The sequence below is a fragment of the Petromyzon marinus genome, chromosome 1 (genome assembly GCF_048934315.1).
Source record: "Petromyzon marinus isolate PM22_M1 ecotype Great Lakes invasive population chromosome 1, UKy_Petmar_22M1.pri1.0, whole genome shotgun sequence".
NCBI classification, from domain to species: Eukaryota; Metazoa; Chordata; class Hyperoartia; order Petromyzontiformes; family Petromyzontidae; genus Petromyzon; species Petromyzon marinus.
The window spans coordinates 17,951,200-17,978,525 of record NC_133667.1 but is presented as its reverse complement, the minus strand read 5'-3'; the positions used below and the strand labels follow the sequence as shown (position 1 = coordinate 17,978,525).

Sequence of the window (27,326 nt, the reverse complement as noted above, 5' to 3'; positions counted from 1 at the left end):
TTCTGGCAAGATCTGGTAAAGTGTGGATGAATAGAACCCTTGTAGTATCGGCGTTATTATGTAACATGACTCATATGCCTGTATTTTAGAATGAACTATTAGGATGTTATATTTGATAAATATGAAAAACTGAAAATATGAAGTGAAAATGGTCAAATGCCACATTTTAATCCATTTGTAAATGAAAGCATAGACTAATTGTTGAAAAATCCTCACACCATGTGTTTTTTTTTAATTAATATTCTGTGGTGTAAGAGGATGCCTTGGTCATGTTTGTGTCAGCTTGTAAAGAACAATTGTATTTGTTTTTGACGATTGCTGGTGCATTGTTCTTGTCGTATTAGAGGTGGTGCCAATTCAATTTTTTTAAAGATTCACACTAGAGATTAACAAGCAAAATTGTTATTACCCATTGAGATGAGATATAAATTGAGTCATATCGCAGATTTCATAGTTTTCCTATTAGCTGAGCAACCCTTCCAGTTGTAACGAATATATAAGTCCTAATAATGAGTAAATTCATGCTCTAGCTCAGTGTTGAACTCTGAATACCTTTGGGTACATTGTCAATTACCACTATGATGCTGAAATGAGAAACTTTTGTGTTGTGTGTGCGCTTGTGTGTGCGCGTGTGTGTGCAGTGCACAGAGCTTTCACTCTGTTTCTTGGTGTGCGACTTCCCGTGTCACTCACGCGAGTACTTGCTGGCGCTAGCGGCTGGCATACCCTGTGTGTCGCACATGTGGGTGCGGGACACTTGCCTGCTGAACACCCAGCATGACTACCGTAAATACATGCTTCCCTCTGGCTACAGCCTCACTGCTGGCTCCATCATCGAGTGGTGAGCTCATGAGCCCAAAGTCTGCTCTTTTTACAGTTTTCATTATGAATTCTTGTGGTTTCTAGCCATGGTTATATGTTTAGTATATACCCATCAATAGTTGTTTCGCAAACCTAACTGCTAATGGGACTCCAAAATGTTGAACAAATTCAGAGTTTTCTTGTTTAAAAAATTATACTGATAATATTCATCGTGAAAGCAATAAAGACTGATAGACAAGAAAAATGTTTTTACTTGGAGATATGGAGGTCTTATTGTTATTTGATGTTGCATGATGCTCTGCAACATTGCATGATTTTGTGTATACTGTAATACCCCGATTTACGCCCTCCCGTTTTATGTACTTTCACTATGACGTGCTCAACTTATTGATACCCAATCGCTTTTTACATTGTGGTACATCGCTATAACATACTCGAGATTTACGAACTTCACTATTCATACCCACATTTATTATGTTCCACGTCAAACATTCAAGTGCAAGATGTCCTGAGGAGCCCCCAAGCATATGCGTTCCTGACTACAGTAGTCTCTTTCGTGTGTACACGTGTAGTAAGTCCAATTGAGTCGCAGACTTTGTCTTGGGAGCAACAAGTTTTATTAAATTCTTAGCACGACATACTCCAAGCTATTAACACAACATACTCTTGGGCGGTGATCACCCAACTAACCACGCTACGGCGGAACTAGACACGGTTCCACTATCCCGGTCCGGACCACAAGCTGGGTCCCGGACCACGTGGCTGTAGGCTTCTTCAAGCTTGACGTGGATCTCCTGCCTCTCCAACAGTAAGAACCCCGAGCCCCTTACAGGGCCCCCCTTATATCAGGCCGGGCTGGGGCTGGCTCCGCTTCACGCCCCGCCCACCTTCTCGATCTCTCTCGCCCTTGCCCGAAGGCTCTCGAGAGTTCTTCTCGGACCATGTGACCACCCATTGGCCCCCTCCACCAGTGGCCCCCCAGTATTATCCGGTCACATGTCCCCAGGTCAGCCAGAGTATCATGCCCCCAATGTAACCCTAGCTGGCTGACACTCTCTCGCTCTCTCAACGGGAGCCCGCACCGCATGCTGTGCGTGTTGCCACCACGCTTAACCAGCGCTCACCCAAGCCCCCACTAGGGCTGGTACTACACCCTGTGTCCGGGGTGTACACACAACAGTATACATCCCGCCATGGCCTCGCAGGCCCGGCACCACACAGTGACATTCCCAGTCACTGCATCACCCCCCCCCCCCCCCCCTCTTCGTAGCACTCAGCCGTCCCGGCTGTCAACTTCCCCTTAACGAAGCAACGACGAAATATATACAACGTAACGCATGTGTGCTCCAACAAAAACAAAACAACCAATAAATACCCAAACCCACCTGTACAATTATACACTAACAATAAAATTCAGAACAACAACAATAACAATCGTGACATGCAAGACCCCCGCAATCAACATCTCCCACCCACAACGTGTAACAATGCTAGTGAGCTCAATGGCGAGCAGGATCAGCCAACTACTTGCAATGACTCATGCGAGTGCAATAACCATTGACGGCGTGGGAGTGTGCAACGTGCGGGGATTATGCAACCGGAGTCTTTGAGCGGGACGTCGCCCAACCCGCCCATCGTGTCCATGGCGGACGCAACGAGAGGGGGGGGGGGGGGGGTTGACTCAGCCGGTCGACCACGACCGGAAGCCGAAAAGCATGCACACCCGCCGCCCGCGGGCAATCGTGACAGGGCATCGGCGTTGGTGTGACGAGAACCTTTTCGATTCGTAACACAGAACGAAAAATCCTGCAGGATTTCAAGCCAGCGTGATAATTGGCCCACGGGCTGATCCACATGCAGCGCGTATTGCAGCGTTGTGTGTTCGGAGCGCACCTCGAAATGTCTGCCTTACAGATAAGGCCGGTATTGCTGCACGAAAACCACAATGGCCAACAATTCCCGGCGCGTAACGCAGTACCGCTGCTCGGCCGGGGACAGCACCCTGCTCCCATAAGCGACTACGTGCTCCATGCCATTGACAACTTGAGATAATACCGCACCAATACCAGTATTACTGGAGTCTGTATCTGAAACGAACGGTAATGAAAAATCGGGATAACGCAGGGGAGCGGCGTTGACCAGCCCATCGCGAGTGGAGCGGCACGCGGCTTCTTCCTCCCCCCAATGAATTTTTTGTCTCTTAGCAGTCAAGGCGTGGAGAGGCTTAGCAATGGATGCAAAGCCGGCGACAAATCGGCGATAATACGAAGCAAAGCCGATAAAACTGCGCACCTTGCTCGCCGAGGTGGGTGTCGGCCACGTCCAGACACACGCCGTCTTCTCCGGGTCCGTAGCGATACCCGATTCGCTTACTATGTGACCCAAATATCGAACCGATTTTTGGAGGCGGTGACATTTCTGTGGTTTAAATTTCAGGTCGGCCGCATAGCAGGCGATCCAAATGTTCATCGAACGTATGACCGAAGACAATAACGCCGTTCAAATATATTAGGCACGAATCCCACTGGAGGCCCGCTAAAACCAGCTCCATCAGCCTCTGGAACGTGGCCGGCGGCGAGTGGAGGCCCACAGGGAGCCAGTTAAATTCGAACAACCCTTGCGGCGTACGAAAGGCCGTCTTGTGCTTGGAAGCCTCGTCGAGCGGCAATTGCCAAAATCCCGATAGAAGGTCAAGGGTGGAAAAGAACCGTGCTCCCACCAGGGCGTCCAGGAAATCGTCCATATGTGGCAAGGGGTATGCATCTGCGACGGAAACCTTATTGAGCTTGCGGAAATCAACACAAAATCGCAAGCTGCCGTCGTGCTTCTTGACAAACACGATTGGGGCACCCCATGGACTGGTGGATGGTGAGATGATGTCCGCTGTCATCATCTCATCAACCGCCACACGAACGTGTTCCTTCTCAGCCGGGTTCAAGCGGTAAGGATTTTACCGAATCAGGGCAGCATCGCCCGTATCAATATGGTGGCTCAAAAGGGACGTGCCGCCAATATCAAATTTACTTTTACTAAAAATGGCAGAAAATTCATGCAAGAGAGCACGCAGCTTCCCCCTTTGTCCAATAGATAAATCGCCACAAAGTTTATCAATCCATCCCTCGTTCACATCCCAGAACCTGCGAGCTTGACCGCCGACCTCGACACGTCCCACAACGTCCCTCTCGGGATGTGCCGACGAAGCATGTGCCAGCACGGTACCCTCCTGGATGACCGTTGTGTCCGGCCCGGCATTAAGAACCTGAATGAAAGGTTCTTGATCCTGGGATACCAATGTCTGGGCTGCCACTAGTGACATACTGCAATTAAGCTTATTGGAGGGTCCCAAAACAACACCCTCATCTGCAGTGCGCACATCGAGCGGTTTTCGCAACCGGAGGGGCACTAACATTTGTGCGCCAGGCCAAATCCGCATTGTTCGGCACGTAATAGCCTGCACCGTCGCGTTAGCGGAAGACATATGAGTCGGCGACGGAAGAAATGCCATACGCCGTCCCGACGGCAATTCCAGACAGCCCTGGTCAACAAATCTTCAGGGGCATCTTGCCCAGAAAATCGATAAACACGGGATGGCTAGGGCCGTAGAAACCAAAACGTGGCCCGACAATTTGACATCTGCAATACGCAACTCAGTCATTATCCGTCAGATTATCCCCGACGATCCGCCATTGGCGGCAACACACGGAGCATCCACAGGTTCCAAAACGCGACACCGGGAAGGTAAAATGTTATAGATAAGTTTAAAAATAATGGTTGAAGACGCGCCGGTATCAACGAGCATACGGATTTCCACTCCCTCAATAAACGCGAGCACAGCCGACGAACCCGTGGCCGCCGCGACCACTCGATGGGCCAGCTCCGACCACTGATCCGGTCGGAGCGGGCGCACATTACAAACACGTCCCGACTCCCCCCGAACCCGCATGCGACCCCGACCCAAACCGGACCCCCCCGATGGGTGAAGTGAACCCTGGGGCCGAGTGTAGGAAGGCGGACTCCCCAGGGGCCGCCGTCGAGGGACCCGACAGCTCGACTGGACGTGCCCCGGCAGGCCACAGTTGTAGCAGACGACCCGGCCACTCTTGGACTTGAACAATGAAGACCTCGCCCGTCGCCGGTCGTCCCTCCGCCGATCGTCAGCACTCCGATGGACGCCACCCCGCTGGTGCAGCGAGCATACAGGAGCAGGCTCAGTCTCCGCGCAGGCCTCCGGCTCTGTGGAGGACGTGGCGCATGCCACCAACACCCTGTCACGATGCAAGATCTGCTGCGCTTGGATGCACCTGGCGACCCGGAGTGAAGACACCGCATCGTCCTCGGCGGGAAGTACAGTATGGAGGTCTTTCGCGACTCCCAGCATCTTCTCGAGGACCAAGGCGTCAAGACCGTTATGGTCCATTTTAGGGAACACGGCCTTCGCTAGCGCCAAAAGCGCGCGACGGTAGGTGAGAGCCGACTCGCCCTCCCCTTTACGTCTCATGGCGGACTTTTGCCGGGTGTTTAACAGAGTCTCAAAAACAGCCGCCATCTGGTCGAACACCTGCGTGAGGGTGGCTCTTTCAGACGGCGGGATGGCGAGGAATGCCGCCAAGGCGTCGTCGTTGAGGGTGGCGGGCAGCGCTTTCAGCGCCTCCGTCCATCCCGCCAAGTCGGCATTGGTGAGAAATCGCTGTCACTGGCAGCAACAAATTCTTTAATGAAGGGCAGTCGGCGGCGGAGCGACGGGATGTCCATCAGCGATGACAGCTCTGCTTTAAGTTTGGCGGGCTCCGCGCCGGCGGTAAAATGGCGGCCGCGGGCTGCACCATCGATGTTCCCGCCCTTTGTGAAATGGCGGCCAGGTCGCTCCGTCCAGACGACTCCGCCGCTCCTTCCTTCGCCGCAGCAGATAAAGGACGCAGCTCGGTGAGGATCGAGGACGCCGTCTGAAGAAGCTCCGCAAGGCGAGCGTGCGCGTCTCTGACGAGCGTCTCCAACGATGGCGAGGCGCCGCACGCTCCGACGGCACTCTGCTCCGCTAGCAGTGCCTCCGCTCCGTCGGCGGCGGCCGTGGGCGGAATTAGCTCTTCATCGTCTTTGTCGTCCGACGCCCGTGTACGAACTCTGCGACGTGTAGACATGATTGTCTACCGCTAGCTATTTCCTAGCAAGTTGGCCACTTCCGACACCAGTTGTAGTGAGTCCAACTGAGTCGCAGACGTTGACTTAGGGAACAACACGTTTTATTAAACTCACGACATACTCCAAGCTATATTCTTAGTTTTTTCGGTAAAGTCACGTTGAAGAGAAACAACAAAATAACAAAATATATATATAAAACAATAAAAAATTCTCACGACGTTTCGACCATAACTCAAACGGTCATCTCCAAGCTATTAACATAACATACTCTCGGGCGGTGACCACCCAACTAACCACGCTACGGCGGTACAGCTTGCATGCATTACATGATACGTGTCCATCTGTGAGCATGTGCGTGTGTGCGAGTTGTATAGTACGCCCAGCTAAGCTCTCTCCACATCCATTGTTAATAATGCCACATGAACTAAATAATTACCACTTATCTGTGATGTATATCCCTCACTTTCTGACTAGGCACGGACAGAAAAATCTCTTTGAAGACACAAGGGTACTGCTGGTGTCCGAGGATCACGAGAGCTTCCTGGACCTGTGGTCGGAGATTCTTATGGCGGCGAAGGCTGCCACAGTCACCTGCCACAAGCCCACCCCGAACTATGGTTAGCCTCAATGTGTGTCTGTGTGTGTCTGTGTCTGTTTGTGTGTGTCTGTGTGTCTGTGTGTGTGTCTGTGTGTGTCTGTGTCCGTGTGTGTGTGTCTATGTGTGTGTGTCTGTGTGTGTCTGTGTCCGTGTGTGTGTGTCCGTGTGTGTGTGTCTGTGTGTGTGTCCGTGTGTGTGTGTCTGTGTGTGTGTCTGTGTGTGTCTGTGGGAGCGATAGTGTAGCGGTTAGCGCGCTGCGCTATGAACCTGGCGACCCAGGTTCGATTCCCGCTCACGGCCAACACCGGTGACGATTATCTGAACCGGTCCCGGGCCTCCCCTAGGTCGACTCAGCCTCAAATGAGTACCTGGTGCAGTGTGTAAACATTGCCACTAGGGAGACAAAGGCGGTCGGGCGTGGTGCTGGCCACCCACCCCCTCGTGTACCGTTTCGGCCTTCATAGGTGCTCGCTAACAGCACTTGCCCCTACAGTCTGTTAAGGCTATATGGGGGATCTTTGTTTCTTTGTTTTTGTCTGTGTCCGTGTGTGTGTGTGTCTGTGTGTGTGTCTGTGTGTGTGTCTGTGTGTGTCTGTGTGTGTCTCTGTGTGTGTGTCTGTGTGTGTGTGTCTGTGTGTGTGTCTGTGTGTGTGGGGAGCGATAGTGTAGCGGTTAGCGCGCTGCGCTATGAACCTGGCGACTCGGGTTCGATTCCCGCTCACGGCCAACAACAGTGACGATTATCTGAACCGGTCCCGGGCCTCCCCTAGGTCGACTCAGCCTCAAATGAGTACCTGGTGCGGTGTGTAAACATTGCCACTAGGGAGACAAAGGCGGTCGGGCGTGGTGCTAGCCACCCACCCCCTCGTGTACCGTTGCGGCCTTCATAGGTGCTCGCTAACAGCACTTGCCCCTACAGTCTGTTAAGGCTATATGGGGGATCTTTGTTATCTTTTTTGTGTGTATGTCTGTGTGTGTCTGTGTGTGTGTCTGTGTGTGTCTGTGTTTTCTCGTTCATGTTTTTGTTTTTTGTTTGTTGCGGTTGCACCCGATTTAAGAGCCGAATGGCTCACAGGGCTATACCAAATAAAGGGAACTTTGAACTACTTATAAGGGCGATTATAGATTGTAGCCTAAACGTTTAAAGTGCATTCAGGCTCTGTAGTTCAATAACTTTTTCCCAGACAGTTTTCTACAGGAACCCAGCGCTTCCATCACCTAATGTGTGCAAATGAAAAACCCACAACCCTGACATTAATAAGAGTATGATTGCCCCATTTGTAATATTGCTTATTTTTACATTAGCTGAATTTTTACTTGGAAGGGAATATTTGCAGACAATACAGTCACAAATAATAACTTGCATACATGAGGATTCAAATGTTAAACTTCAATTTTGAAATGTATTGTTTTTTATTTTAAAAAAATCCCAAAGCCATTATGCATGTTTTTTTGGTTTTGTGTTTCTGCAAATGTGCCACTTTATTGTGGCTTTTGTCACCTGAACATTGAGAAAGAAAAGGCAATTTTGCGTGTCATGACCAAAACTTTTAGTGTTTGTTACACAATCTGCACTTGCAGCAATCCTTCAATCCTGAAATGTGACTGAATGCCAGTGATGGCATACTCCCATTTCAGTCCAGATAATATATTGTGCGGTATGTATTGTCCATGTATGTAGCATATACAGATAGCTGCATTGTTGTACTTGAACATATGTGTGCATGGTGTTCCAATAATAAAAAGGTCATGCATAATATTACATGATGTGTGCCATCTTCAGATGTTGCAGTGGCCAAGTACGACTTGCTGGTGTCGGATGCATCATGCCCTCCCGGCATGCTGCATTGTGCTGCTGCTCTAGAAATGCCCGTGGTGTCCTCTGAGTGGCTGGTGCAGTGCCTGGTAACAGGACACCGTGTCCCCTTCACCTCTCACCCTGCCTTCCGGCATGACCACCGCCCAGTTTAAGCCCATCACTACTTGTAGAGCCATACGCAAGTTCTCACAATGCATGACGAAGAAGACAGATTGATAGGTTAGTCACATATCTAAATCTGAAAATGATTTTTATGTAATATTTTATTTTAACTCCATGTCCCCATTTACACACTTACACATCGCACACCAATGAAATAATTTTAACTGTTTGAGTTATATGTAAAAAATAAGCTAATTCCGGCTACACTTTTGCATAACCTTTTGCCACAACAAGTGAACAAAGTCAATCTAAGCTGTAGGGTCTACATTTGCACTGTTTAAGAAACTTGCCCAACTCCAAGATATTTTTTTACACTCATTGATTAAAACATTCCACCACAAGTTTCATCACTCATTGCATTCACCCAATTTTATCCTGTAATGTAAATGTAAAAACATAACTAACAATTGATATGAAAATTGTGGTCTATTTAAAACAAACGTTCATTGATAAGTATGACTGACTTTTATATTTTAAGTAACTACCGTACTTGAAATATATGTGCATTGCTGTGGGGTATTCGCCAAAAAAATTACGCATTTGGAGTGCATTTACACAATCCAGTTCTATTTGGGCATTTGCTGCCTTAAAGATATAGAATGCAATGCTGTGCACACTCGCTAGTCATGCAGTCGCCTAAAATTATTGTCGTAGTGGCCATTTACCTTATTTCACGTATCAACAAAATTTACTTACCATTTTGAGCGTTTTAACGATTTTTAACCATGCACTTTAAACAGTTGAGGTGTATTAAAACACACACAATGTGAAAGCTTAAATAGGTTTAATTTCCTGGTGGATGTTTTTACAACCACAGGGGCAATTAGAACAAGATAAACAAAATGCGTCACTGTAGGAAGATGACATTATAAAAGACAATGATTGATGTTTTGCATTTTGGCTATAAAACTTAACAGGTGTTTGAAATGTTTTTGGATCTTTGTTATTTTGCAAAAGACTCGTTTATTAGACATTCTGTAGGTGCTTCACTATGCCATTGTTTAAGTGACTGAAAGTAATTCATTATATGCCTTACTGAAAAACGTGTACATTTGCATAGAGGGACCAAGTTGTGGGTGAATAATAGTTAAGACTTGATATGTTGCATAATGGTTCTCTGCAAAAATGGAATCATTGTGTTGATAAATCAAGATCGCCCAGGTTTAGCTGGGTGACTTATTGAGGTGTTGATTATTGCGCCACCACGATAATCATGCACATAAAACTAATGTTTATCTAACATTCATTGTGTACTAAATGCTTTTTAGATTGCTACATACTGTGTTTATGAATTTTTAATTACCAGGTTTATTTGTAACCGTATTATTTTACGTCTAAAAACTGCTAGTGATATAATTGGTGAAACTATTAATGTCTTGACTTAAAGCTTTCGTGACTGCAGGAATTAATATACTTTGGGTCGTTCGGTAAAGTCACGTAGATAGGTTAAAAAAATACGACATTTTGATCGCAACACAAGCGACCGTCAACGTAGTTTTTTTGTTTATTTCATAATTTTTTGAACCTATCTACGTGACTTTACCGAAAGACCCAAAGAATATAAACCATTAATATGTTTGTGTGTATTCGTTTTTTGCATGGTATTCCTAGGTAAGCTGTGCGTAATATCGTCAAAGTCTATAAATCAGCTGTGTAACAATATCGGGTAGTTGTTTTAGATGCTCCAGATGTTATTTCAGTTATAAGTTACATGTAATAATTACAGGTTTACTGTGAGGAATTACACATCTGCTTTGTAGCTGTTGATACTGTGAAGCATTTTTGTGATGATGTGCCACTGTTGCTTGCTCAATAGCTACATCTTAGGACCATCTGTGCATACATGGCACAGAGAATCTACTTTCACCAAAATTATTCCCTTTTAGAGCTGGCTTATTTTGTCTGAACCAAAAGTATATATGAAAAAAAATTAACAACACTTTTTTAATGTTCTTTTTTTATAAATAGTTTCAATCACAATGCTATCTGATACATAATCCATAGCTTTACATACTTGGTTATGAAATCCAGCCCATGACTTTGTTATGCCTACTCCACGACTTTTTTTTACAATGTTGAGCCTTTTATCCCACATGGAGACACTTTAACTTGATAGTTTGGATGTAAATTATGCTGAAACAATAACCCAAGAGTTTAGAAAAAGACGGACCTGTGTTGTCAGAGTAGCCATTACAATTGTCTGTAGTGTAAACTTTGTATAATTAAGCAGTTTAAGTGTGAGGCATTTAAGTTGGAAATGTAAACGTTTAATTCTAATTTGTTATTTCCCCATTTTTGCCCGTCGCTGCCAGTGTCGACAGCTTGGTCCTCATTTAATACGTTCGCATTATCCCACAGGGCCACAAACGTGATGCGGAGAAGGCTCTTTGTTTTAATTGTCTGCGAGTGGCCCGAGAGATGGAAGTTTGCCCACACTCCCCCGAGTCCCTCTTGTACTGCACGGAAGGAGCGAGGCTCGCCTTATTTTCCCCAGTGTTCGCGGTGCAGATTCTGCAACTGGTGTCCTGTGCCAAAATCTGGAGCCACTGGAAGCCTCAAAAAGCCTTCTCTGAATCACATTCGTGACCCTTTTAGCTAATGCTAACATATGGAAGGACCAAGCTGTGGATGCTGTAAACGTCTCCCAATAAACAGTTTTGCCAAATGTTCAGAATTAGACAGAAGGACGATTATAACTGCTTTCTTTAAAAAGAAAAAGTTCAACGACTTACATTTGAAAAGTTTTAAATAAAATTGTGGACAATTAATGTTCGTTTTTAAGTGCAACCCCTATGTGCATCTCTTGGCAACTAGGACATTGTGACATTAAACTTACCGACATGGAACATGTCTTTGCATCTCAAGCAACCATTATGAAACTGGTTTGGAGGATTGTTAAAAAAATATTTGAATTATGTATTGTTTTGATTTAAAGCTTTCGTGACTGCAGGGATTCATATTCTTGGTTCTATCCCTTCTACGTGACTTTACCGAAAGAACCAAGAATTATGTATTGTTGTTAATCCATGTAGCATTTTTGTTAAATAAATAGAACTGCTTTTAGAGACAACAATATTGCAATTTTAATGTGCCAGGGTTACTAAAGGTAATTTGTCCAGCAGTAATGTAAAATGTTGTACTTTTAAGTTCAGTGTTTATTATACTCATCAGTCATTTAAAACAATATTAAATCCTTATTCCTCCACAATGTAATGTTGAAGTTAAAATTAGTATATACTTGTAATGTATGCCTTGTTAATGCAACAGGATTCTTAAAATATGTTGTATAACCCTTAAAATTGGTGAAGTGTGGCCTTGTACGAGATTAGTGATGACAGTTTAAGGTTTAGGGTCGACAATTTGGACAAGTACTTCATATACTTGATTTTATATGGAAGGTTTCATCAATATGAATGCACCTAAATAACCAAGTATTATGTTTCGTACGGATTATCAATCATGCAAGCCGTCCATTAAATTGGTGGAATGCTAGTTTGTGTGTCTGCCAATTATATTCTTCGTTCTTTCTGTAAAGTCACGTAGAAGGGAAACAAAATAAAAAATAAAAATATAAAACAATTAAATTATCACGACGTTTCGACTGCAACACAAGCAATCATCATCAGGTGTGAAAACCACAGCAATATTTTTTTTTCAAATTTTCTTGCTGTGGTTTTATCACCTGATGATGATTGTTTGTGTTGCAGTCGAAACGTCGAGAGAATTTTATTGTTTTATATTTTTTATTTTATTTTATTGTTTCCCTTCTACGTGACTTTACCGAAAGAACCAAGAATATGAATCCCTGCAGTCACGAAGGCTTTAAATCAAAATTTATCTGCCAATTGTCTCTTCAACAGAAATGTGATCCTATTGCTTACTCTTTGGTTCTTTCGGTAAAGTCACGTAGGTATAAAAGAAAATAAGATCCTATTGCTTGTTAAAGGATATACTAGGCCTGCATGTGTGAAAGCAACATCAATTAATTAATGTATGGCAAACAGGCATTGGTGCCTTTGAGCATCGTCCAAGAAACAGTCGTCACCACAACAAATGAGTGGCGGGTGGAGGCAATAATTGATGTTGTGACCGACAAGCTATAAAAATATTGTGTATGCATTGCAGATTGGCCACTATTCAAATGTATCATTTGGCAGGTATCCATACAGCAAACAGTTCTATTTCATTTTCTTTTATCTTTGACTCGACATTTGATCACCGTTTTCTGCTTGAAATACATGTCAATTTCAGCTCTCTTATTTATCGTACGACCTTTATTGTGGCACTGGAATACCGAGGAATTGATCATTCGTTGCACAAAGCCAGTTGATTTCTCTCTACATATGTTTGGTAAATAATGTTGGTACATATGTAATTTAAAGCTGTTTACACATGGTTTTACTTAGCAGGTATAGATGCCCTCGTGCTAAAAGCTGAGAGAAGATTCGTGTGGCCGAGCAGCTACATGGCAGCACTTGGCTCGTGTTCATTGATTGTGATTTAAAAATAGTTTTAGCAACAGGCTTAATATAAATTAAACTTGGCTTTTCTTGTCCCAACTGTTGCAACAAACATTTTTTCTGCATTGTCCGATTTGCAACCAACGTGCATTTTTATGGCAATCAGTTAATTGCTGAGTACATTGCATGCATTTTTTGCATCCTATCATATTTACCAAGTGCACAATGAACAAAAGACAAGTGAAATATTTCTACAAATTATAACGGTTTTTTCACTTATTTACCAAAAAATATAATTTCGTAATTGAAAATCCCAACAACTTCCTTTCCCCCTTGCCTGGTTACCACAAAGCAAAACAACTGTAAATACGCAATTGAAATGCCTTACGTTAATTTGTTTTTATAAATTACACATTCCAAGGTTATCCTTATGTATCTCTTAATGATTGCATTGATTTATGGTTGCCATAATTGTGGATCCATTCATACTTATTTGCCTAAGCCAATTTGTGTATCTCATGCACAATGTTCTTTTATAACATCCTCAATATTTTGTGCAAACATAAACATTTTTAGTCATATGCTGAGTAAAATTGATGTGCAAAATGATACCTATCAATTATAATTCACACTTTTAGCTACAACTATATGAAAAACCCTGTTACGACTGGAAACACTGCAAGTGCGTTTGCCGTTGCGAAGAGTGCGTAATTATTTTCTCCACAGAGTGCTTTTTTGTGTACGCTACAGAGATATACTTAACGGTTTGCCATACCAGACGGGGATTATCATGACCTCCGCAGTTGACTAACTACGGTGCGAAAGAAGTTATACGTACATACCTCAAGCCTTCCACCAATAGAAACCACTGACATCCACCAATAATCTCTGCTTCAACTCGTGGACGCTCCTGTTTGTACAATTACTTAGTACAATGGAGGATTACCCGAGTTTTCTCCAGTGCCATGTGAACACAGCCAATTTAAATAGTGGCATCGTATGCATCTGCTGAAATTGTTTAATATGTGCACCGTTTTATAAGTAACTTGCAATCGTGGTTATTGCTTATGTCGGTGTAAAGCTTGCATCGCAGTACATGTTTTGGAGCCATTAAATTGTTACAACTCATTTTGTTTGTCAGTTTTGATGAGCGGCAAAATAAATACATTTAGGGGCCATCCATCCAGCACGTGCACAAAAATCTGTCAACTTGACCCCCCCCTCCCTATACGCACGCGTACTTTTTACCCCCACCTGCGTACGTACGCTTGACCCCCCCTCCCCGAATCCTATAGAACGGCCGATATTTAATCCACGCAGAAACGATCGAGGATTAATAATATTAATATTAACGTGTTTAAGAAAACAGTCCACCGCTGGCTGCATTAAAGAATGAAGTTGCGTACCTTGGACACTTATTTTGCTGAGCTGCGTGATAGCCAGCAGGCAGGGGCACGGTGGCATACAAGTGACACCTCTCCCACAGTCCCACTTCTCCCGGCAGTTCGTTGTCTGGCAGCTGAAGAAACTGAACTGTGGCTCATCTGAAGGCCAATGTAGACAAATTATCGATGCTTCAACCCCCCCCCCCCCCGTTTCCTATGCGTACGTACATTGTCAGTAGACCCCCCATATGCAAGCGTACGCATTTGGGTTACCCCCCCTCCGCCCGGTGCGTACGTACTAAATGGATGGCCCCTTAAAGGAAAGTCATTAAGAAGATAAAACTCCCATTTTACACATAAAAGGGAATGTGATGTGTACAATAGTTGGAGTAAAATCTCTCAATTCTCGGATATTTATTTAGCGAAATTAGATCATTCGCAATTTTTATTTTTGCATACCAGTTTAACTTTCTTGAAATTTTATTTTGACTATTCGCGATTTGGCACCATAGCATCAAGGGGGAAGCGTACTACGGGCGAGTACCGTAGTCGATTGCGGACCACGTGGCGCGATCCACATGCTAAAGCTTTTACTTTTCAAGTGCCGTTGACTGTTGTGCTATTTTTTGCCGTGTGCTTTAAATTTCGATCATTGGGTCGAAACTTCAAGCGAGTGGCTTCAGTGAGAACAAGAGTAAAAGGCAGAAAAAAGTGACGAATTTGGCCCGTAAAGTAGAGTTGTTGGATAGACTTGCACGTGGTGATAGTGAGTCTTCTGTTGACTGCCTTTATATGCCTTTTTATATATATAACAGGCAAAAGTTGTGAATGTGTCTGTTCAAAATGTTTAGCGTACTTCCCGACATGCAACAAACTTGAAATTTGCCATGTGGTTACTTTCCAGACTGTACACCATGCAAACATTATTTAAAAAAAAAAAAAATTTGTAGGGGGGGGGGGCGCTCAATAATGCATCTATTTTTTGCACGGCAAGTGAGCTGTGACGTCAAATCTGTCACGTGACCCTCGCATGTGGAAGCGTAACGCATTGTAGTGTAGCGGTTAGCGCTCACGGCCACCACCGGTGACGATTATTTTAACCGGTCCTGGGCCTCCCCTAGGTCGACTCAGCCTCAAACGAGTAACTGTTGTGGTGTGTCAACATCAAAGTCCCGGGCGAAGCCGGGTAGTACAGCTAGTGCCTTTATATGGTAAACGGGTCAACAGTCAAGATATCTAAAGCAAAACGAGAGGGCAATTCGGGAAAGTGTGGCGACAGTGCACCGATGACCGCCAAAGTAGTGGCATCATCGCATCCCCAGCATCATCTGCACCTCCGATTAGCAGGGTTGGCCACGTAGGGTGCGAAATAAATTAAACATACAAGGTAAATAACATTTCAAAGTGTACATTACAATGTAATGATTTGTTTTATATTTTGTTATCTGTATTGAACAATTTAAGTGTCTTATGTGTACAGTACAGGATTAATTATATGAAACATTTTCTGCTATATGTTCAGTCGGACACAGAAACCTTTTTCCCATAAAAAAATATATCTACATTCGCGAATTATATTTTCGTGCAGATTTTCAATAACCTAGTCCTCGTGGATGTCGAGGCCGTACCTATTTCATTTGGAAAATTCCAATGAAAAATATAAAAAAAATTAGTCCTACAAAGGCAATAAATATAACGCAACAATAAAAAAATATGACTAGAGTAAGAAATAATACATTCTGTTAATTCAGAGTTATGTCTGTTCAGTTAGACTTATGGGGCCATTTTTATAATATTTTTAGATGTTACACTTAAATCTTTGCAAAATAAGCTATTAAATTAGACATCTCAATGTTACACCTTAATCTATGTTTTACGAGAAGCTTATTTTTTGACAGACTCATCTGAGAGCATGTGGTTCTTACGAACGTGTGCAGAAAAGACTTAAGGTGGTCTCTAGGGGGTCACCCCTGCCACCAGATTTACTCCGCCCTCTATCCTTCATACCTCACTTTCATCTGCACCGCGAACGGTTGCAGCGTTGGTTATGACCACCAGGAGAGTGGGAAATCAGAGGGATAGCCACAAAACTACGTCCTTTATCTGTTTTGTTATCTAGTGTACATTGCGAACACTCGAAATATTTCAATAAAGCCACCTTTCTCGCTCCCATGGGCCCTACGTGGAACTTCTGCTGTGGAGCTAATTTACAGAGACTGGACAGCACTCATAGTGCGTACTTGGATTCCAGTCACCACTTGGAGTTGTGTGCCGACTGCTCCCGACTCCCACATACGGAGCTCCACTAGCGTAGGCGCCGTGTCGAGAACTTGAATATTGGCGGTCGCTGAGCCCGGGCAATGCTGCGCATCCCGGCAAGACAGTCCTCGACTTACGAACCCCCGGCTTATGAACACCCCCACTTACGAACCAGCTTTCATTAAATTTAAAAAAATAACATTGACTTAAATGTGAACTCGCACTTGGAAACTGAACCGTGGAACTATTTTGTTCAGAGGAGCGATCCTCTGCGAGATGTAATGAGTCGGCCTCGCGCTGGGAGTGAGTGTGTTTTCACGAGTGTGTGGGGAGCGGTAGTGTAGCGGTTAGCGCGCTGCGCTGCGAAATCAGTGACCCGAGTTTGAATCTTGCACACGGCCAATATCAGTGACGATTATCTGAACCTACCTAGGTCGACTCAGCCTCAAATAAGTACCTATTACGGTGTGTGGGGTGGGGGTAGTGCAACGGATATTGCGCTGTGCTACTAAGCTCACGACCAATCCCCGCTCACGATCAACACCAGTGAGCATCTGAATGGAACCTGGGCCTCCCCTAGGTCGACACTGCCTCAAATTAGTACCTGGTGTGTTGTGTCAACATCGCCACTGGGGAGACAAAGGGAGCGTGGCGCGTGCGACCCACCCCCTCGCGTGCCGTGCTGTTCGCTACTCGGGAACAGCACTTGCCCCAACAGCCTGTTGAGCCTATACGGGAGATCGTTGGAGTGTGTCTGTGTGTCTGTGTGTGTGTCTGTGCGCAGTGGGGAGCGATAGTGTAGTGGTTAGCGGGCTGCGCTATGAACCTGGCGACCCGGGTTCAATTCCCGCTCACGGCCAACAACAGTGACGATTATCTGAACCGGTCCCAGGCCTCCCCTAGGTTCGACTCAGCCTCAAATGAGTACCTGGTACGGTGTGTAAACATCGCGACTGGGGAGACAAAGGCGGTCGGGCGTGGTGCTGGCCACCCACCCCCTCGTGTACCGTTCCGGCCTTCATAGGTGCTCGCTAACAGCACTTGCCCCTACAGTCTGTTAAGGCTATACGGGGGATCGTTGTTTATCTTTATCTTTGTGTCTGTGTGTGTGTCTGTGTGTCAGATGCCTTCTATGACCTCCTGTCACAGGTGCTGGCTAAAGTGGCCCCTCGGGATAGAGTCATCTAGTTGGGTGACTTCAATGCCCGAGTTGGTCATGATGCTGGCACCTGGTCTGGAGTAATTGGAAGGCATGGGCCAGATCAGCTGAATAACAACGGTAGGAGGCTGCTAGATTTTTGTGCAGCCCATGGGCTTGTAATTACCAACACGCTGTTCCGGCATCGGCGCATCCACACAACATCAGGGATGCATGCCGGGTCCAAGCAAGAACATCTGCTGGACTACATAGTGACGGACCAGCGGATGCGAGCCCATGTCCTTGACACCAGGATATACCCTGGAGCTGATCTGCCCTCTGACCATCGACTAGTCATCTGTAAGATGCGCCTGCCATTCTTCCACTCCGGTGGTGGGTGTACACCCAGGACCCCATTCCAACCTAAAGTGGCCTGGTCTCAACTATCTGATGAAAGTTGCAAGCGAGAATTTCATCATCGCTTGCGGCTGGGGTTGGCATCGTTCCCCACTCCTCCTGATGTCGAGGGTAAATGGGCAAGGTTTAGGACTGTGACTCATGCAGCTGCAATGGCTGCTTTGGGTACGCGGTCCAGACCTCCCCAGAGGCCCTGGCTGACAGAGGAGGTTTTCAGGATGGTTGAGAAAAAGCGACAGGCCCACTGTCATCGGCTACAGAATCCCACGTCAGAGAATGAGGAGGCTAACCGCAGCCTTCGCTCGGAGGTTCGGAGAGCCGTGAGGCGCTGCAAGGATGGGTGGTGGTTGCGGGTTGCTGAGGAGATGGAGTCTGCCTCAGTGGCCTGCGATCACAAATCTCTATTTAACTCCATCAAAAAAGTAACCTGCAGTGCCACTCCTATTACCATCATTAAGGGAAAAAAACGGTGATCCAATCTCCGACCCCCAGGAACAGGTTTGCAGATTTGCTGAGCATTTCTGTGATGTCCTGGGGGAGGGGAAATCCCTCAGCTAGGAAAACATCGTGGCACAAAGTGGGGATGACCCTGCTGAGGCTGCAGTGTCTCAAATATTGGAAGAAGTCACCCCCTGTGAGTGGCTGGCTGAGGTGCCATCTGTTGAGGAAGTACTGAAGGCGATCCAGAGTCTGAGACCAGGAAAGGCACCGGTTAGAGACGATCTCCCAAGCGAAATGCTGAGGGAGGGTGGCGTTCGTGCACAGACTGCCCTATATGACATCTTAACAACAATCTGGACCACTGGACGGGTTCCGCAGGATTGTAAGGATGCCCTGGTGTTCCTCCTCTTTAAGAAGGGGGACCGCACAGACTGTAATAACTACAGGGGAATCTCTCTCCTCAATTGGCCGGGAAAGGTCCTGGCAAGGATTATTCAACATCGTCTTGCCAGGCACGCTGAGGAGAGGCTTGCGGAGCCCCAATGCGGTTTCAGGAAAGGGCGGTCCTGCACAGATGCCATATTTTCTGTCCGTCTGCTACAGCAGAGGTGTAGGGAATTCCAGCAAGACCTACATCTCTGCTTTATTGACCTGGTCAAGGCCTATGATACCATCAGTAGGCCTGGGCTCTGGGTTGTTCTTCGTGCTTTTGGAGTACCTGACCCTCTGCTCACGATCATCAAGGACCTTCATGATGGTGAGCGGGCCCAGGTAAAACTACGTGGCCGGGAGTCAGAGCCATTCCCTGTACACCTTAGGGTGCGACAGGGATGTCCTCTGGCTCCCACATTATTTAACATCTATTTTGACCACGTAGTTCGTGAAGCCTTCAATAGCTGTACCGGGGGAATCTCCATATGGTACAGATATAATGGGAGGCTGATCGATGCCCGGGTGCGGTCAAGGGATGGCTCCCTATTGCTCAACCACGTTATGTATGCCGATGATTTGGTAATAGCTGCTAATTCAGAGGAGGAGTTGGAGACGCTACTGCTGAGACTGGAGCATGCCACTAAGAGATGGGGCCTTACCATCAGCCCCACCAAAACTAAGCACCTGCCTGGGTATTTTGTACCATCGGACACTCCACCCCCACATCTCCCAATCGGTGATGGGGCAGTTGTGGAGAGAGTGGAGAGTTTCCCATACCTGGGCAGGGTGCTTATGACCGGCTCCAGTTTAACAGCAGAGGTTTCACTCCGAATCAGTCGAGCGGCAATATCTTTTCATCGGTTGCGTAACGCTGTGTGGAAGCTACCTGGTCTGTCGCTCCGCACTAAGCTTCAGGTCTTCCCGGCCACGGTCATTCCCTCCCTTCTCTACGCTTGCGAAACGTGGACCCCCTTAATGGAACATCTTCACCGGTTAGAAACATTTAGGCTAGTCTGCCTACGATCCATCCTGGGTTTAACCAGGCTGGATTGTGTGAGGAGCTCACAAATCTTTGAAAGATCTGGGCAAGGTCCCATCGGGGAGCTCCTCCGGCAGGCAATGCTGCGTTGGCTGGGTCATGTAGCCCGCGTGCTCAGCCACCGCATGCCGAAACAGCTTTTGTTCGGCCGGATTGAGGGGGCTAAACGGGCACGGCATGGGCTAGAGAAGAGATGGAGTGATGTGGTACAGGAGGACGTGGAGCTGAGTGGACTTGCCGATGACTGGTACCAGCGGTGTCAAGATCAGCCTCTGTGGAGGAGGCTCGTGAAGGACGCTACTGGGCAGTTGGAGGTAGTCGCCCTCCAACAACAACGGAGGGCAGAGGAGCGACGCTCACAACAACGAGCGGAGCGCCGGGTGGCTAAAGCACAGCAGGTTGGCATAGTAGGAGGCACAGGTGGTGCATCAGCCAGTCATCTCAGTCAGTCGACCCGTGGCACCTGGGTCTGCCCCGTGACCTCCTGCCAGCGGGCGTTCGACACTTCACGTGGCCTCAGGGTGCACATAGCCTGGCACAAGCGTCGTGGTGACGTCACCGCCACTTAGTGGCGAATGGCGGTTGTTGTTGTTGTATGTGTCTGTGTGTGTGTCTGTGTGTGTGTCTGTGTGTCAACCGAGAAGACAGAGGTTCTTTGCAAGCCATCTGGCTGCCATGAGAGATTCGTTCATGAGGCTATCCACATATACAAACACGGAGACAATTTCAACCGAGAAGATGGATTCTGGCTTAGAAATCATTGAAAGGATTTCATAAACCATTTCGGGTCTTAATTGATTGTTCACGCTTACGGTGGCTTTCAGACCGCATCCATTATTTTCGTCTCCTCCCTCCTCTTTTCCGAACATAGATGGACTCGTCCATCCGAATAACTGCCAAATCGCTCTCCGTGGTGCTAACGTTAAAAAAACGCCACTTTTTTCAAAATTTCTTGCTGTGGTTTTCACACCTGATTATTATTGATGGTGTTGCAGTCGAAACGTCGTGATAATTTTATTGTTTTATATTTTTTTATTTTATTGTTTCCCTTCTACGTGACTTTACCGAAAGAACCAAGAATATGCTTTCAAGAAGTTAACCCTCGCGGATCGAAGGTTAACACACAAGCACCGTCGGCTCAAGAGCGCCCCACGGTGGACGGTCTGCGGTACTGCAGGGGAGAACAACGCGAGCCGCTGCACACCAGCGAGGTTTATGGTGCCCAAGACTATAGCCCCCCCCCCCCCCCCCCATCAAAGCCGTTGTGTGGTTAACCAGTTCCTGCGGAAGATGGCATCCAAATTCAACTTGCAGCATTAACTGAATCTCACAACACTTTGGCCAGCACCATATGCCACGGAAAGGGTCCTCCACACTCTCGATGTGACGAGAGCCCCTCACGTTTTACCTACAACGGACCATTAGGGGTAATGCAGCCTTCCAAGGCGCGAATCTCAGTCTGGATCCGCGACTACATCACTCAGTGTTACAGGGTCGAAGGAAAGACGCCTTCACATTCCACAGAGCAGTCACAACATCTTGGGCAAGGGCTTCCAGTGTTCAGTTGGAAGCCATGCACGGCAGCATACACATTTGTCCCGTCACTTTCGCCTTTAAACTTGGGTGTCACAAGACGATTCCTTTTGGAGGGAAGTCTTGTCAGCTGCCTGTCCCTCCTCCAGCTGATCTTTAAGATGTGATGAAGAATCCCGTGGATGGTGGCATTGACGAAGAAACGTAAGGTTTTGAACCTTGGTAAAAATTAGTTTTTCAAGTCACTGTCGCCATCCATAGGACTCCCCTTCACTTCAGAGGGGTACTGGTGTTCTTCCATTGTTGGGCGTTAGGCACACTTTAGTTCAGTTAGTGGATCAACACAACGCTTTTATGTCCAATCTATTTTCTATTTCCTCGCTTCCTCCCAGCTGCAATATTTGTGTTCTTGGAAAACTCGGCCGCCGTTGCTGTGTTTATTCCTCTACACAGGGATGGGGAGTGGATCCCAGAGAATAGATTCCCAATTACGTTCATTGATGTTTCGGAATTGATTATTTATGGCAAGGAATGGAATGAAAAATTAATAAAATCGTTGAATAGATAAAAAAAAAGATAATCGAACTCGAAGCGCCACTTAAATAGCCACGAGGGCATTACATGTCCCGTCACGACACTGGGATTGAGCCTTGCGTGAGAGCGTGAGTAAAAGTGAGAGTGACAGTGTGAGAGAATGAGGGTGTGTGAGTGAGAGTGCGAGTGAGTGTGTCAGTGAGTGAAAGTGCAAGTGAATGAGTCCGAGTGAGTGCAAGTGAGATCGAGTGAAAATGTGAATGAGAATGAGTGAGAGTGTGATAATGTAAGTGTAAGTGAAAGTGTGTTTCAAAACCATAAGAGTGTGAGTGAACGAGAGTGAGCGCGTAAGAGTAGGAGTGAAGGTGTGAGTGAGATAAGAGTGAGCATGTAAGTATGAGTGATAGTGTGATAGTGGGAGTGCATACATGTGAGTGTAAGTGAATGCGTGAGAATGAGTAAATGTGAGTGTGTGAGTGAAATAGGTGTGTGTGTGTGTGAGTCTGACAAAAAAAAACCCCACGTCCTTGATGGTGCCGGTCGGAAAAACTGCAGTGAGAAATACCATTGGGGGAAGATAAATTACAATCGGCTGTTCCCCTTGTGGCCTTCGTAGCTGCCACAGCGGCCAGTGGGGGCTCTGGATGGGTGCGACGGGTGGAAGACCCCTCCTTAAAATTACCACACAACCACGTTTTAAATATCAAACTAAGCTTGTGCTGGAGGCCCAGGCGTCTATGACGTCCCCATGGCCAAACCCTATTTGGGGAACCAGGAGACTGACACCGCACCCTTGGGGTTCCTCCAGAATTGGCAAAAAAGCTACTGAGTGGCCACGTGGAATGTTCGTATGCTCACTGCAGAGGAGAGGCTGCCACTCCTCAGCCAGGAGCTGGATCGGTATCACGGATATCTCTGCGGTATTCAGGAGGTCCGGTGAACTGACTCTGGCTCCAGTTACTATGAGGGAAGGACAGTCCTCTACTCGGGACAGGAAACTACCAAACAACAGGGAGTGGCTCTTCTGAACAAAATAATAAAGGGGTCACGGGAACATAGCGATGAGGTGTGGGAAACTGTAAGTCCCAGGCTACTGTGGGCTTTGCCTCTCCATTAACGGGAGGCGAGGAATGGTGGTGGCTCATGCCCCCACACGAAGATGAACATCAGTGGAGAGATGTAGGCACGGCCGCTGAATCAGATGCCTTCTATGACCTCTTGTCACAGGTGCTAGCTAAAGTGCCTCCTCGGGATATGGTCATCCTGTTGGGTGACTAATTCCCGAGTAGGTAATGACGCAGGCACCTCGGATGAAGTGATCGGAAGGCATAGGCCAGATCAGTTCAATAGCAACGGTACAACGATGCTCGACTTATTTGTAATTATAAACACGCTGTTTTAGCATCGGTGTATCCACACATCTTAGATACACGCCTCATCCAAGTAAGAACATCTGCTGGACTATATAGTGACCGAATAGCGGATACGGCCCCATGTCCTTGACACCAGGACCTACCGTGGAGATGATCTTCCCACTGACCATCGGCTTGTCATCTGTAAAATACTTATACTGCGGTGGTGGGTATCTACCTAGGACCCCATTCGAACCCACAGTGGCCTGGTCTCAGTTAGCTGATGAAAGTTGAAAGTTAGAATTGTATCATCGCTTGAAGTTGGGGTTGGCATCGTCTTCTCCTCCTCCTGATGCTAAGGGGAAGTTGGTTAGGTTCCGGACTGTGGCTCATGCAGCTGCAATATCTGTTTTGGGTACGTGATTCAGACCTCCCCAGAGACCCTGGCTGACAGAGTACGTGTTCCAGCGAGCTGAGAAAAATCGACTCGCTCACTCACGCTGTCTGCAGCATTTTTCGTTAGAGAATGAGGAGGCTTACCGCAACATTCTCTCGGAGGTTCGCAGACCCGTGCAGCGCTGAAAGAGTAAGCGGTGGTCGCGGGTTGCTGAGGAGATAGCATTTGCCTAAGTAGCCCACTATCACAAATGACTCGTTAACTCCATCAAAAATGTAACTTACAGCACTACACATATCACTATCATTCGGGGAAAGAACGGTGATCGCATTTCCGACCCCCAGGAACAGGTTTTCTGAGTATTTCTGTGAGGTCTCACGGGAGTGTAAATCCCTCAGGCCAGATAACATCATGAGGTGAGGCTTGGATGACCCTGCTGGGCTGCGGGACCTTAAATGTTGGAAGAAGTATTCTCTTCCCTGTGTGTGGCTGGCTGAAGTGCCATTGCCACATGTTGAGGAAGTGCGGAAGGCGATCCAGTCTAATACCAGGAAAAGTGCCAGGCAGAGATGGTCTCCCAAACGAACTGCTGAGGGAGGGGCACGTTTGTGTGCACACTGGACGGGTTCCGCAGGATTGTAAGGATGCCCTGGTGTTCCTCCTCTTTAAGAAGGGAGACCGCACAGACTGTAACAACTACAGGGGAATCTCTCTCCTCAATTGGCCGGGAAAAGTCCTGGCAAGGATTATTCAAAATCGCCTTGCCAGGCACGCTGAATATAGGCTTGCGGAACCCCAATGTGGTTATAGTCCAGGGCGGTCTTGTACAAACGCCATATTCTCTGTCCGTCTGCGACAGCAGAGGTGTACGGAATTCCAACAGGACCTACATCTCTGCTTTATTGACCTGATCAATGCACCTCCGATGAGCACGGTTGGCTACATACAGTGCGAAAAGTTCAACATACATACATGATGCCATCAATAGGACAGGGTTCTGGGTTGTTCGTGCTTTTAGACTCCCTGACTGTGCTCACAATCATTCAGGGCCTTCATGATAAGTGGGCATGCCCGGGTAAAGCTAAGTGGCTAGGAATCAGAGCCATTCCCTGTTCACCTTGGGGTGTGATAGGGATATCCTCTGGTTTCTACATTAACATATTTTTAGAGCACGCAATTCAAGAATCTTTCCATGGCTGTACCGGAGGAATTTACATCTGGTACAACTACAATGGTTACTGATCATTGCTCAGGTGCGGTCAAGGGATGGCTCCCTGTTGGTCAACCATGTTATGTATGATGATGATCTAGTGATTACTGCTCACTCAAGAGAAGGAGTTGAAGGTACTGCTGCTGAACCTGGAGTGTGCTACTCAAAGGTGGGGCCTTACCATCAGCCCCACCAAAAAAAGCACTTCCCTGGGTATTTATGTCATCAAACACTACTCCCTCAACGATGGCGTGGATGGTACAGTTGCAGAGAGAGTGGAGAGGAAGAAATGAACTGATGTGATACAGGAGGATATGGAGATGAGTGGACGTTCCGATGACTGGTACCAGCGGCGTCAAGATTGGCCTCTGTGGAGGAGGCTCGTGAAGGACGCTGCTCCTGGGCAGTTGGAGGCAGCCGCCCTCCATCAACAGCGGAGGACAAAGCAGCAACACTCATAACAACGAGCGGAGCTAAAACACATCAAGTTGGGAGAGTAGGAGGCACAGGTGGTGCATCTGGCAGTGATTTCAGTCAGTTTAACACGTAGGCTTTCGCGACCAATATCATCCATAATAGAGGTTTTTGGGTTACGATATATAATAGAAGTGAACTACGTCACACTTCTAAATCACTAATGTTCTTACACGTAAAATGAGTAACAGTGTCTTTACAGATCACTGGAGTATAATCGACACAATTACACAGGAATCAGCTGATAATGTATTTAACAAACTAACACTACCCAAATGAACACATTTGCTAGACTAACTAACGAACAGCTCCCAACTAAAAATGAACATTTAATAAACAAAACGGTTATTAACATGACTAACGTTGAACTATCCAGCAATATGGTTTCAGTCCTGTCTAAAGGTCTTAACTTTGCTGTTGCCCCACGTACAATCCCTGTCGATGAGATCATTGCTGAAGTGGAATCAGCAGTTAGACATCTCCCTCATAATCAAGCTGAGATGACTAGGCACGAGGTTGCCAACATTATTGAGAACAGCAAATTGCCAAAAACAAAAAATAACTTCAGTGAAGCAAAATCCTAAATGAGGATTGAGAGCAAATAAAGATATCCAAATTATTGCTACTGATAAGGGCGGATCGACTGTTGTGATGCCCCGTGAGGACTATGATAATAAAATCAGAGATTTACCCGTTGAAGGCACCTACCTTAACATTAATCGAGACTCAACCAGCACCTTGGAACGTATAACAACGGCAATCGTTGCCAAGTCATGAATTCACAAGGAAGAGCAATACCTGATCAAACCAAGGGCATCAAAACCACCAAGACTTTATGGGCTACCAAAAATTCACAAACCTGATGTCCCATTAAGACCCATAGTAAGTACAATAGGCTCTGCCACGTACAAATTAGCACAATACGCAACGAAATAAATACAGCCCTACATCGGTAGGAACTCTTCGTTCATCAAAAACTCTGAACATCTCGTAAATATAATTAAAGATATTAAGCTTAATCCTAATGATATCCTAATGATAGTCAATAAAATTACTCGACACTCTGGTAACGAAAAAGGTTTAGCCAAAGATATCCCAAGACGAGCTGAACACTGTCTAACGAACACCTACTTCTTGTGGCAAGGTGACTTCTATAAACAAAAGGAAGGAGCAGCAATGGGCTCTCCTTTGTCTCCTGTGAAAGCGAATTTGCAATAGCTTCCAGCACACTAAAACCAACTGCTTGGTTTAGATATGTGGATGACACATTGGTGGTCTGGCCACACGGCAAAGATTCGCTGAACGCATTTATAAATAATTTTAACTCGCAAAACCCATCCATCCAGTTCACTATGCAAGTGGAAGCTGACAGAACTCTACCATTTCTGGATATTCTGCTCGGACGGGCTAGAAATGGTAAAATAACACGCAGCGTTTACCGAAAGAAAACGCATACTGACGCCTATCTGGATGCAGAGTCACACCATCACACCACACAGAAATCTGCTCTTATCAAGACGCCCATTCATCGAGCTTAGAAAGTGTCAGATGGTGACAGTCTGAGAAGTGAAATTCAACAGATGTTTGGAAAAACAAAACATCCTTGTCAGATTTGACACGGTGCATAAAATACAGAAATTAATGTCTGGTACAAAAGATGTATTACCGAAGCTATCAACAGAAGGTGTGTACGGGATCAACTGCACGTGTGGTAA

General features: G+C 46.4%; 1 protein-coding gene across 4 annotated transcripts in view; it reads left to right on the top strand.

Annotated features, from left to right (window-relative positions):
• TP53BP1 (tumor protein p53 binding protein 1) overlaps positions 1 to 14,128 on the top strand; it is an 82,795-nt gene extending 68,667 nt beyond the window's left edge. For all 4 annotated transcript variants that reach the window (XM_032962866.2, XM_032962778.2, XM_032962955.2 and 1 more), the window contains 3 exons: positions 642 to 841; positions 6,436 to 6,578; positions 8,343 to 14,128. In XM_032962866.2, the coding sequence (XP_032818757.2) occupies positions 642 to 841; positions 6,436 to 6,578; positions 8,343 to 8,530 (531 nt within the window). In that variant the 3' untranslated portion in view covers positions 8,531 to 14,128. The remainder of the gene's footprint in view (positions 1 to 641; positions 842 to 6,435; positions 6,579 to 8,342) is intronic.
• Positions 14,129 to 27,326: the final 13,198 nt, after the last annotated feature.